This window comes from Nymphaea colorata, chromosome 8 (genome assembly GCF_008831285.2).
Source record: "Nymphaea colorata isolate Beijing-Zhang1983 chromosome 8, ASM883128v2, whole genome shotgun sequence".
NCBI classification, from domain to species: domain Eukaryota; kingdom Viridiplantae; phylum Streptophyta; class Magnoliopsida; order Nymphaeales; family Nymphaeaceae; genus Nymphaea; species Nymphaea colorata.
In genome coordinates, this window is record NC_045145.1 from 4,559,588 (window position 1) to 4,573,174 (window position 13,587).

General features: G+C 37.7%; 2 protein-coding genes across 2 annotated transcripts; both read right to left on the reverse strand.

The window, feature by feature from the left end:
- Positions 1-8,600: 8,600 nt before the first annotated feature.
- LOC116258853 (pentatricopeptide repeat-containing protein At3g26630, chloroplastic-like) lies at positions 8,601-9,523 on the reverse strand. Its single transcript, XM_031636267.1, has 3 exons — positions 9,132-9,523; positions 8,810-9,063; positions 8,601-8,665 (listed from the first exon to the last, which is right to left on the reverse strand). Exons 1-3 carry the CDS (start codon positions 9,521-9,523, stop codon positions 8,601-8,603), a joined length of 711 nt encoding a protein of 236 aa, XP_031492127.1.
- On the reverse strand, positions 8,667-11,033 carry LOC116258523 (pentatricopeptide repeat-containing protein At2g13600-like). Its single transcript, XM_031635698.2, has 2 exons — positions 10,215-11,033; positions 8,667-10,115 (listed from the first exon to the last, which is right to left on the reverse strand). The coding sequence occupies exons 1-2, from the start codon at positions 10,531-10,533 to the stop codon at positions 9,634-9,636; spliced, it is 801 nt and encodes a 266-aa protein (XP_031491558.1). The 5' UTR covers positions 10,534-11,033; the 3' UTR covers positions 8,667-9,633.
- Positions 11,034-13,587: the final 2,554 nt, after the last annotated feature.

A 13,587-nucleotide genomic window follows, 5' to 3' on the forward strand; every position in this document is an offset into this window, starting at 1 on the left:
AAAGCATATAGACGTGAGGTATCATTGGATACGTGATGTTCTAGAGTAGAAGCAGCTTGTTCTTGATAAGATCCATACAGATGATAATCCTGCAGATATGATGACGAAGTCTCTACCTAAAGAGAAACATGATATGTGTAGAGACTTAGTTGGGATGACTGCCTTTAAGGCAGTATATTAATTTTGCTCATTCTGCAGGTATGTTCCCTCACTTGAGGCTGGAGGGGGAGCTTGTTGGGTCGGGTCCAGCCTCAAGTGGACCTGATCCAGCCCGTAAATTAAGTGACGGGCGGAAGAAAAGGAGGGCACGCGATGTGCCCCCTCTCTCTCTCAATCCCTCTTACGTCTCTCTCTCTCTCTCCCTCTAGGGTTCCGTTTTTGGGAAAAGAGAAAGGAGAGGTGTGGTCTCTCGTGCTCTCTCTTGGTGGCTGCATAGCAAGAGGAGAGAAGGAGAAGAAGAGAGGAGAGAAGGAGAAGAAGAAAGGAGAGAAGGAGAAGAGGAAGAAAAGGTTGCGAGCATTTGGCTAGAGCAAGATTCGATTCCAACGAGGAGGCAGAACTCATTTCCTCCCAATCCACGTTTTGGGCATTCAATCGGTGATATTTTTCCCTTGTTTTTTCATATAGCTTTGGTGAGATATTATTGTTGGAGGGTTGGCTTTGTGTAGCCCCTCGTAGGACAACTTATATCATTGATTATAGTGGATTGAGTTTTTGGTCGTAGTACCCCGTGGTTTTTACCCTCATTGTTTAGAGGGGTTTTCCACGTAAAAATCTTCTCGTGCATTTGTGATTGCTTGGTCATTGGTTTGTTGCTTCTTGTATGATCGGTTTGGGCTATACTTCGTTGTTGAATCTTTTTTAGTAGATTCGTGTTTATCCGCATTTTATCCCAACAGTTGGTACATGGGAAGAAGATATTCTCGCATTGAGAAGAGAAGAAAAATCTTCACATTGCAACTTAATATGCTTTCTCTTTTCAAAACTCTCTCGAAAGCTGTGTGTAACCACAACGTGCGCACTTCGAATGCAATCTTAATGGAGTCTAGGGTCCCTTCCCATGTTATTGCTAAGAGAGTGCAAAAATCTAAACAAAGAAACAATTAAGTCATGGAAACCCATCAAATCAAGAACATGAAAGGCAAATTAGGATCCAAAGAAACAAAGAAGAGAAACAAAAGAAAGAAGCCAAAAGACTAGATTCTCTAGTTCCTAATCGAATTTAATGGGATATCTTCTTGAATAAGAGCTATAGTTTCCCTTGCAGGATTATTGTCCCAAAAATAATATGTTCTTTTCCACACCATATACTACATCTGACTCCGCTTCCTTTGAAATGAGATCTGATCAAAGATTGATTAATGATACGAAGCTGCAATCAAGCATATAGTGTCCATAGATTCAGCAACCTGACAAACAATATTGCAGGAAAGAAATTTGCATTTCATTTTATTTTCTATTTCCACAAACCAGACACCAACTAAATATTCTTATCATCATTTCTTGCCTTATTGAAGGCAAGTTTTTTGGGTTTTGCCGTCAACCTGCATATTGTTTGAACAATAATCATAGGTTGCCTAAAGGAAGGCCAAGGGTTTAGTCGAATACCTGTCTTCACCCACAGGTTTATCTCAGCTTGGTGCTTAGACAACCAGTCAGCATTACTAAAGACATGACAAATATCCTCCCAAAGTCCCTTATTTAAAGCACTTTTAGCAGTCCTCCTTCCTTCATGCCTATAATAATTCCTGTTCTTCCAAACCATCATGGAGAAACAAAGGACCCAACACTGCTTAATCCAAGGGAGCCTAAACTTCATATTCTTTCAAGAAAGAAAATCGTCCTTGAGTGACTGAGCAGGTACAATGGATGCATTGAATTTATCTGCAATGAAATTCCGCATGTGTTGTGCAAAGCTACAGTCAAACAATAGATGGTGGTCTGATTCTACACTTCCCTTACATGTATAACATCTGCTACCTAGTGGAATTCCAATCCTTTGGATATGATCATCAGTTAGGAGTGTAACTTCCATAGTTAAAACTGCACACCACTTGGCACGGGGAATAGCTTTGCAAAGCCAAATTTCCTTACTTGACCTTTCAACTTCCTCATCTATCTAATACAATCATAAATTTCTCCAACTTTAAAGAGGTGGCATCCGATGAACCCCACCAAAGAGAATCTTTAACAACACTTGTATTCTCAATCAGATGCGGAGTCCACCTTGAGTCCGCCTTGAGAAAACAGCTCTATCTCTGATAAGGAACTTGAGATGAAATATTGTAGCTCCCTTAACAAATCTGTCTACCTCTCATAGGTATGTCAATATATCGAATCTGGATCAGATATCCAATGGAACCGTTTCAGAAAACTCGCATGTGAAAAATAATTTAATATTGGATTAAGAAATCGAACCAGATTCGGATAAAAGGAATTACACCCAATTGAATTCAGACTTGGATTTGGTTGTACATAAATATCTTATCATACTAATTTGGATTCATATTGGGTTGTACATAAATATGTGATGCCCATTTTGAAAGTTAAAGGCAGATTCAATTTAAAATTTGGATTCAGATTCAGACGTGAATTTAATATCAGATTCAGATCACATTCAGATTGTGAAATCTGGATTTGAATTAGCATATAAATATGTGAACGTCAGTGAATCCTATCTGCTGACATCCCTAACCACTCGTTAACTAAATATCCTATGTATATGTGATGTCTTTAAATTTTGAAAATTAGGCAAATTCAATTTAAAATTTGGATTCAGATTCAGATTAGACGTGAATTCAAATATTATTTGGTTTGCATTGAAATTGTGAAATCAGGTTTTGAATTAGCATACAAATATGTGGACGTCAATGAATCTGATCTTTGAGATTCCACAAACATAATGATAGGCGATTTCGATGTGCTCGGTATATTGATCATAGATTTCCTATATCGTAGATTAAGAGGTGATTGATTGCATATGCATAACCTAGCTAAGGTTCATCACCTCCTTCCGGGATTGATCAGATTCTCGGTTGCAGCCATATATTTTAGAAATTGAATTCTACCGGCTGCCAAATGGCTGGAAATTTTAGTAAGCGTGCTAAAAAGACAATTAACACAGGGACATTAACAATAGTCTAGGGTTTTTCAATGAATAATAGTTTATGGTCCTTCTAGTGATAATTTTTTTGTTTTTAGTCATCCGACAACATCTAATATCCATTAAAGCATTTCAATTATCATATATTGCATGTACAGCCTCAGCTTGGACCTTCAATGATGTTTTCTAAAATAGTATCACTGAAGATGCACTAATATTATTGGAATTTTTACATGTAGTTTGGTAGCAAAAACACTCAGCTGCCCCAAATATTATAGCAGATTCATGTAACACTCGTTCTAGTGTTTCAAGAATCTGCTATAGTATTTGGGACAGATTTATTAGACACTCTTTAAATGTCCTTGCTGCAAGCAGCCCATTAGGAGTTGTTTGGCATGAAGGACATTTAGATAGTGTCTCATGAATTTACCCTAGTGATTGGGACTTGAAGCTCGTTCTTCGAACCATAGTTCTATTGTTTATGAATTTACCTCAATCTTTAAGCACATGATTATGTGGAGCTCTCGAAGTGTTCCTGTTGTCAAACAACCCTTTAATGTATGGGTGGAGATAAGCAGCTCAATCTGAAACTTTGAGTTTGCATGTTCGACTTTAATGGACATGGGTCGAGTTATACGGGGCAGCCTCATGAGACTCGGGCCACTGCTCCAAAGTTGATTGAAAGTTTGTCAACTCTATATTTAGTACCCCATGGAAGAAAATTTCTGGCTTCAACCCTCCACATAGTTGAAGATGCAATAAAGTTGGGACCTTCAGTGACATTTTCTAAAATAGTCACAGTTGCGAAAAATGTGATATTGAATCTGCGGTAACGTCTCTAAAGTAGTGTCACTAAAGATGTTGCTCAAACTATTTTGACGGGCATGGAACTCGCGTGAGTAAAAGAACACCTCCACTAGCATTTTTGTAGCTCGCGCCAAAGCAGGCAATGTGTCATGCCTATCTTTTCACTACATCAATAAGGTGACATTTTTATTTATCGTTAAATTTTTGGTGTTCTCCAAACTATAGATTTTACTAGGAGGGGCGAACTATAGTTTCAAAAGAGGGTGAAAATATAATTTTTTCAAAATTTTTATGTAAGGGTAAATTAAAATTTTTAACCATTTTTTTTTTTTTTTGGAAATTTTGAGGGAGGGGACGGAGAAGGGGCAAAGACCCTGCCGGCTACCTTGGCTCTCTCCCTATAGAGAGAGAGAGAGAGAGTTCGGCCATGCTTTCTTGGTGAGAATACAGTTGCCCATGAACATGGCATAATTTCGTCAACATCATGAAAGAAACTCCAAGAACAAATAGGAAAATTGATCATGCATCCACGAATTCTGTTGTATGTTTAAATTGGTCATGCACCCTGAAATTCTGCTGTATTTAAATTGGTCATTCTCCTGTGTGGTCACGAACCCACAAAAGCTGGTTATATGCACTAATGTATAATATAATGACCAGAATACTCGTGGTCAGCAAAAAAGAGTAGCCTTTTTATAAGCACAAAAAAATATAGTGAAAAATGTAAAAGTTCAAAAAACACATTTCTTTTATAAAATCCCGATAACGCTTTCTCCCATTACCACCTCAGATTATTGGCCCATAGTCCAAGACTTGGCATTTTAACTTGTGATATTATAACACATTAAAAAAATATTAATTAACTTGTCATGCTCTTTGTGTTGACTAACTTGCCATGCTCTTTATATATAAAAAAAACTTTATTTTTTTTATTATTTTCATATGAAAGCGCCTTAAAATTTGAAATTTAAACTTAACTTACTCAAAAATTTCTGACTCTGCTACTGGTTGGCGGCATCCATGTTAAGTTCCACTTCCAATATATATATATATATATATGACTAATTGATAAAACGGAAATTACAAAGATATTACAAAATGAAAGTCAGAAACCAAAATAGTTCTCTCTTCAATGGATTAAATCGCCTACATTGCATTTGTTTATGGTAAAAACTGTGTAAATTCAAATGGAGCACTTAATCAGAATTCTTTCTTCTCATGAAAAACGACAACTTATGAAATCTGTCAGCTGCAAGAACGGTACGCTTCCTAATTATTTGCAACACCAACTGGTGGGTGCTCTAACTCAATGTTGGACATATTCTAATTATCTGCATACTTTCAACTTCAAAAGGAAAAGGGGAACATTTGAACATATTCAATAGCATATATTTCTTATTTCTTTGTTAACCCTACATAATTAGGTTACTTGATTAAATGGATAGTTTTGTGCAGTGACACATGGGAATAGGGCAGTGGTATTCAAGACATACTAACTCCTTCTTTCTTTAACCGTAGGGATGTCAACGGATCTGATTCAAATTGGATGTACCCTTAACTATATCTTTTTTTTTTTTTATATTCACATATTTGTATTTGAATACGAACAAAGAAAAGTCATATCTGAATGTGAATCCAATATCCGGTTTTACAATTGGCCGATTTCTAAAATGGAAGAGTAGTAGATATATGATATTTTATGTATATCCATACCCAAATCCAACCGGTTGCTATTTCTTAAATTTGAATCAGTTCCGAGTTTTTAATCAGATACTAATTTTATATTATATATATATATATATATATATATATATATATATATATATATATATATATTTATATATATATATATATATATATATATATATATATATTCGATCCAAATAGGATATGTTGGTATCCTTACCTAACGGGAGTGAAAAAGAACAAAAAAATAGAAGAATGAGGAAAATAAAAAGTGAGAGAGTGAAAGAGGGAAAAGGAGCTAAAAGATATGTAGAGAGAGAGAGAGTATGTCTTTAGATCCAAATTAATGCATGCTAACATGGTTTTTCTTTTGACAAGTTGAATTGAGACAACCATGCCTAGAATCTCAGGATCCGGGTCCAGGGTCAGCATCTACTGATCAGGCGCAGGCTACTATAATACATATGTAAAACGTATGATTCAAATGAACTAGTATGATACACACACACATGTATATATATATATATATATATATATATATATAACACACACACACACACATATATATATACACCTGAGTTGCATGAACCAGTGTGTATATATAATATAAATCTATTCAAACCTTAGCAGTAACCTTCACTATCTCTGTGCATCAAAATCTCCTCCTCAGATACATGGCTACTATCTGTCGATCTGTTCTCATGTCATTACTATGCTTTGCAACTATGTGTGTTCTTCTCCTTCAAGGTAAGCCTGTATGTCCTTAGGCCTTACACTACCATCATTGCAGATTTGTGCTTTGGGACATGAGGAAGGGAAATTTGGCTGCAAGTTTCACACAAGTTCCAGGCTTCTCTGGTGTCAACGTTTGCGAAGTGGTGTTTCCTAACCTGGTAAGACAAACACGGTGAAGGTGAAAAGGTCACCGTTCTGCGGAATGTAGTGCTCACGTCGGTAGATGATCAGGGAAAAGTCATCCGAAGTAAACATTTGGGAAGTGGTATTTCCTCACCCTGGTACGACAAACACGGTGTGGGTGGAATGGTCACCGTTCTGCGGAATGCAGTGCTCACGTCGGTAGGAGTCCGAAGTGTATATTTACTATTTAGTGGTATAATCACAAAAAACGCGTTGTGTTACACGAAAAAATGCGAGAAAATGAAATGCATAAAACTTAAAAAAAAAAAACTTATTTTTTTTTTTTGAAAAAAAAAGTAACAATAACACTTTTTTTTCCTTTTTTCGTGTTTTTTTACTTTTTATTTTATTCATTTTTTTTATTTTTTATTTTTTATTTTTTATTTTTTATTTGTTACAAATTTACTTATCTTTTTTGATGTTTGTGTTATTGTTTTCTCACTTATTTTATTTTTTCTCATTTTTAGTTTTTAAATTTTTTTTAATTACTGTCTTTTTCCTTTTTTTGTTGTGAAGACGTTATTTATAACTATAGTCTAACCACAACTTGGAAAAAACTCGTGGCAACGGGGAAACCAAAATTTTTTCATTAATGACACTAGTAACAAAAAAATTTATATTTTTAGGAATCATTTTTTTGGTCTGTGTGGGCAATTGCCCCCACACCTGCATCCACCCATAATTAACAGTCTTTACTTCTAGGGTAACATGAGGAACTGTAAACCGAATTTTGGTTGGGAATTAAATGGCCTGGCTTTGCATGGCGTCTTTGTTGGCTTTTAACTGCATTAACTCGTAATATTTCACTTTGTTTTAGTTGCTTGCATAAATTACCAATTATTTTATGACAGAAATTCTTTGTTGGTGCACTTGAGTTGGAAAGCAATTGTTTGAAAAACAACGGCGGAAGAAACCCTTTACCCTTGCCACCCCAAAAAAGATAAAAAAATAAATAAATAAACAAATAAAATGAATGAACAAATAAATATCCCCTAACCACATACATAATTAATCATGTCTTTTGTATCTGCCCTCCTTTCCCGTGTGAATGCTACAGTTAGTTACATTTGGACATGTCAAAATTCAGCAGTTCATAAATTTGTCCTTCCACACAAACTAACTATATGGCACCAAAATGACGTTCCTTTCTTCCCGATTGGTGCAATGGTTGTTACAGGAGCTGGTAGGCGTTCCCGTTTCAAATTCACCTATTGTCAATTACTTGCATTTGCAAAAAATGTGTCACAATTGGAAGCATTACCATGTACCTTGAGAGGTCGTTTGATTGCTGTCCACTGAGACAGGACAGACAGGACGTTCTGTCCATTACACCACTGTCATGTCCTCATGGATAATGGTGTTCCTTGTCCACCATTTGATGATTTTAAGAACATAACACTATGTTCTTCTTGTCCGGCGTTTGTTTCGTGTGTGTTTGTTTTGTCTGTCCTGTTTGACGTTTGTTTTTATCTTGTTTGATCTATCTGTTCTGTCTTATGTTTAATTATGTCTGACGTTTGTACTGAACGAAACCTTCAATTTCAATATGTCATGTATTTATTTCCAGAGAATATTTTATTTACAAGTACAACTTCATTAGCAATAAATAAGAAAAAACAAAAAACTTAAAAGCCTTTTATCAGGAAGCAATACAAAACGCCAGTGAACAAAGGGGGAAACATTCACATCACATTGGAAGAGCGTGTACCCTTCACCTTAGTTTTGAAAGTATTTCAAATGAACTCTTCTTGTAAGGAGTAAAAGCATATATTTAATCAAATACAACAGAATGTCACAACCACAGTTGTGACGAAGCTTTTACAAAGCTTTTATGAAAACCATATTAGGTTCGTCGATTTCGTTGATCATGTCCCAAAGTAAGGAGAAACATCGCTACTTGTTCTTCAATTGTGATTTCTCTTGCATCAAACAATAACTCTCTACTTTTTAGCAAATTGCATAACAATGCATATATTCGTTGATCTACCCTCAATTGATCTAAACAATTTTTGGGTGTTCGTGCATACAGTCATGCACAAATTGGGCTCCTGCTAGTCGATTAGTATGTACTAAATTTCTAGTAGGTCTACTTTGAGCTTTCAAGCATTCCATCATCAACCACATAATAAGAATAAAGATAACTGGTCCATCCTGATAATAAATACACAAATTTCATGAGAATAAACACTATTTAATTACAAATAATTGTAAAATGAAAAATAATTGCAAGCATGAGTTCATAGCAATTTACTATATATTGTAAATTATAAACAATTAAAAACATAAAAAATACACTATTATGAACAATTATTATATCACAAATTACAATGTAAGCATGAACCTGCTTACACAATCCCAAGTTAGCAAGGTCGGCAATTGCTGACAGTCCATTAACCGACAGAGCTGCATCCATTTTGTTGGTTGATCCCCAGTTACCATCTTTATCATCAATTTCGTAGCATTTTCTGCTTGGCCATTCATTATATACCTTGAAATCATGGAACTCCAAGTAACTTGACTCCTTTGGGACATCAAAGAAAATATCATCTCTGCAGATTGCATGTCACCACACTTAAAATATACTGATATTAAAGAATTTCCAATATGAAGTTCAAACCCCAGACCCCAAAGAATAATTTGATTATGGACGATCTTAAGTTTTTGTAGATCACCTAACACTGCACATGCACTAAGCAGAGCGACCATTGAAACCATGTCGGGTTCAACATTTGCACTTCTCATCTGCCAGAAGAACTTCAGAGCATTAACAGGACAACCAGCAGAACCATACATGTTGATCATTGTGGTCCAACTGATCACATCTTTCACCTGCATTATGTTGAATAGCTTAGATGCATCATCAATGGCTCCAATGCTCGAATACATTTCCAAGAGTGCATTACCTACTTTAAGGTGTGCATCAATTCTGAGTTTAACAGTAAAGCTATGAATGCATCTGCACAGTTTTTCTGACCCCAGCCCAGCACAAGCAGAGATCAGACTCAACATTGTCACTAAATTAGGTCTCAAATCCAACAATTGGACTTTCTTAAACAATGGCACAACATCACCAAACAAGCAACGATTCACTGACCCAGAGATAATGGAATTCCATGTAGCTATATTAGGTTCAAGAACTTCCCCTCCCCAAGAGCTCGATGAGAGCCATTAATACATCCACATTTCACATACATGTCCACCAAAGAGGTCCTTACGAAAGAATCACCTGCCAAACCACTTTTTATAACGCAACCATGGATGCAAGAACCAAGACTCAAATCGATAAGGCGAGCTGAAGATCCAATCAGGCTGACCATGATGAATGAATTAAAAGAGAATTCCTCATATCGCATCCGAGAAAACAAACTCATAGCCTCCCCATCATATCCATTATGGATGTATTTGGAGATCATCAAAGACCAAACCACCTCGTTTCTTTCAGACATTTTGTCAAATACTTGGTGAGCAGAGTCTATGCAGCCCAGACCACCGTACATGTGGATGAGTTCAGCACAAACATAGAAGTTACGCAACATCTCGCCATCAATTTTGTAAACTAGCGTCAATAGCTTCGGTATGGCGATTATTTCTCTGTCCTTCCCTGAAAAGCGATAGAAATAGAAAACGATGGCGAAAGAACGTGAGGCAAGACGAGAAAGGAACCTAAAGCAAGAAAAAAGAGGAAGGGGGGGACCAGAACCTGGGGAAGAAGGGGAGACGTAGGAGGGAAGGAGGGTCGGGAGAACGGATCGGAACCTCGTCTCCAAGGGATCGAGGTCGGGCTGGGACTGCGACGAAGAAGACGGAGTGGAGGAGAACGACGCAGCCACGTTCTTGCAGGCGATGCGCTCACCGAGATCCTGCTCTGTTAGGGGACAAAAAAATGGGGGCAGAGGAGAAGAGGAGAAAGGCAGGGGAGATGGAGGCGGAGGTGGAGGAGAAGGAGATGGGGGCAAAGGTCGAGGGCTCGGGGTTGTCGGGGGGGGGTGGAATTTCTGTCCTGTCTCTTTCCGAACCATGGAATTAGATTGGAGTTTCGGCTCTTATCTTTTTTCGGAGTTTGGATGAAATGCATCTCACCTTAACCTTAACTAGTTGTGAGTTCAGCAACGGTTTTCGCCGTAGCTAAAAGGTTTTTTAGCATTTACTTCCTACGTTATGTTCAAATTAACATTTACTTTCTACAACCATATGAAATCAATGACTTTCGATCGTGCTCTTGGTTCTGTTAAAAAGCTGTCTCTGCTGGAAGATCGGCACAAGAGCCTATTGGCCCCGTTCAAGGCGCAGAGGTCCATACTGTACAGGGAAATGGAGCGGCTGGACACAACATAGTCGGGGGAAGGTGCTTCTCCCCCTTTGATTACGGCTGGTGCTGTGTAACGACCAAGCAGTGCTGGATTTCTCGAAGCGACTGCGAGACCTACTACCCTAATTAACACCTAACTACTTCACCTTCACCACAGCCTGTTCCTAGCTAACCTCCTCACTGAAGTGTTTCCATGTCAAGAATGATAAAAAAGAATAAAGTTGACGATTCCTAGTAAAGGGTCTTAGACCAACTAGTGTGCATATTATCAAACTTTGGAAGTTTCCTTTGACTTGCTTTTGTTCTTTTTCCTGCAAGTTTTGCGGTTAGACAAAGTGCACTATCTGTGAAACTTAATTACAATGTGATCATTTGAAATGAGAATCAAGTAAAATTTATGTGCTTTTTATAACATTTTTATACTTGCTTCACATTGTCTTTATATATGACAACAGTTCAAAATCAGATCCACAGATTGTGGCTGCAATTTGAGTGGGGCCTCTGTGTGCTTACTATGCAGTTTTAGTTGCAAAACTTAGACCGATCTTCTTAGAAAAGAATAGGTTTTGAAGATATTCCGAGCTTTTTGTGATTCAGCTTACCTTAGCATTTGAGTGCTCATTCAATGTCATAAAAATAAGCACGGCAAGCTGCGTTCATAATCGGTGCTTAAACTGTTTTAACTTGCTGTTCTACTCTCGACAAATTTTAGTTTTAGTTCCGCTTTTTAACTTCAAGCATTACGTACATGTGCTTGACATGATAACAAGCAAGCTCAAACTCCGCTCCTTTGCTCCTTTCTTTATGAGTTATGAGCTTGAGCTTGTGTTGGTTCGTTGCTAGCTCAAAAGGGCCAAGCCTGTGGACATCAAACTCCAGTTCAGGCGCTGGCGCCATTCCCTGCCCTCGAAAGAGATAATTAAGTTACTTCTGCTGTTCTTTTTGTTCTACAAAAACTTGGAAGGATACATGATGAAACCACTTTCATCATTGAAGCCTTCTTGAATTCCAACACGTTGTCATGGGACACATAGTTCCTCCAGCACCAGATTTTCCACACTATGATATGAAAACATACTGCCCATTTGCAGTAACTCTAGAGAGAGCCTAGAATTGAACCATATTTGCAAGGCCTGCAGAATGTCCAGCCATGAAATTGGCTTGCGACCAAACCTGTTAACTACTACCCCATTGCATACGTTTCTAGGAACCCCACAGGTTAAGATGGGATGTTTACTGTTTTTGTTCTTCCTTCCTGCACAAGAACCACCTGTTAGTCATATGGAAAACGCCATCTCATGAATCTCTCCAGAGTTTTGAGCTTTGCACGCTAAAACAGCAAGCTCATGGAGAAGCATGACTGATCCAGACCCAGTCTTTTTTCTTTGCCCGTCCCTCGAAAGCTTTTTCCTAGTGGCTCACCAAATTGGCCCACTACAAAGGTAAGGGACCTCTCCAGCCCCCCACACTAAGGAATCACCGCCACCACTAGTCCCCATGCTATGGGTTTCATTCATGGCCTCCTTAGCAACAGTTCTCTCCACTAACAGATCACATCAGAATCTACCCCTGCCATCAGTCAACCCAAAATTTCGGCTTCTTACCATCCCCAATTCTCTAAATCAGGTTGCTGCAGTATATTAGATTCCAGCCGACTCACATACCATGCCATGACCAAGAAATTTTCCACAGAGTCTTCATGGTTCATAAGCTTCACTTCCTTCTCAAATGTTCTTCTGGTTTTCGGTGAATTCCACCAGAATGATCATCTATCACATGAATTCTGTTTGTCTCATTTTTTCTTGTTTTAAAGGCATTCAACTTCAATGACGTTGAGCACTATCACCCTGTCTTAGTCATGAGTATAAGGACTAGCTAACAGGTTGCAATGATTGATAATTGTCCTTGGTTTCGAACTATGAAAGAACTTTTGTCCCGTTATGTGATCTTCAAGAATGTTATGTTGGCCGTTGGTCATCTTTGTTCTATGGCCAACGGTAGACAACTTTTCTTTAATTTTCCAAAGGCACTGCAAAGATTCTCCTTGCCTTATTTTCTCAGTGTTCTAATCGGTACCCGTTGAAGAAAATAGATGATCAGGAACTTCCCACCTCCATAGAGGCATGTATCTCTATCAATGACAAGTTTGTACTTTCCTTTCATCTTCCATGAGATGTTCACTTTTCCTGCTACTCTTCATTATAGCTATGAAAGGCCTTGCCACCCTCTTCAAAACAGATGCAAATGCAAACTTCACTGGTCCAGTTGAGCTTCACGAAATTTGCATTAAGCTCTCATAGTTTGCCAGTCACGTATATATATTTATCAAGGCCACCATTTCACATATGTTTTATTCACCCCAATCGTGCATGCTTTTTCAATGAGTTCAAGTCTTATTATCAACAAATTAGCAAACAATGTTTAACATTGTTTAGTGTAGCTCTAAAAACGCCAGTAACAACACCTCACCTTGTTAGTTGCATTCACATACTTCTGCCTCCATCTTATTTGGGGATGCCATTAAAGTTGGACAGCCTGACCCCTTCAAATTAGTCTCCAATTGTTGAGAAGAAGTGGATTAAAAGGTCAAATTATTGTGCCATTGAGAAGTTTGTGCTATTGCTATTCGTGAGTGCGCCTTATTTGCATAAATTCTCTCCCTTAATTGGGAATGAACTACCTATCATTGTTATGTTATTCTTTCCAATCTCATCACACATAATCTTCCTTTTCATTTTCTTCTAATTAGTTGCACAGCGCGCTC

Bases quoted from the DNA above. Each gene is read 5' to 3' on its own strand.
- LOC116258853 (XM_031636267.1), bottom strand. From the start codon at position 9,523: ATGTTGAGTCTGATCTCTGCTTGTGCTGGGCTGGGGTCAGAAAAACTG. The intron at 9,064-9,131 runs GTTTGAACTTCA...TGCAATCTGCAG, and splicing joins ATTATTCTTTGGGGTCTGGG to AGATGATATTTTCTTTGATG. The intron at 8,666-8,809 runs GTGTATTTTTTA...ATTTATTATCAG, and splicing joins TATAATAATTGTTCATAATA to GATGGACCAGTTATCTTTAT.
- LOC116258523 (XM_031635698.2), bottom strand. From the start codon at position 10,533: ATGGTTCGGAAAGAGACAGGACAGAAATTCCACCCCCCCCCGACAACC. The intron at 10,116-10,214 runs GTTCTGGTCCCC...ATCGCTTTTCAG, and splicing joins CGTCTCCCCTTCTTCCCCAG to GGAAGGACAGAGAAATAATC.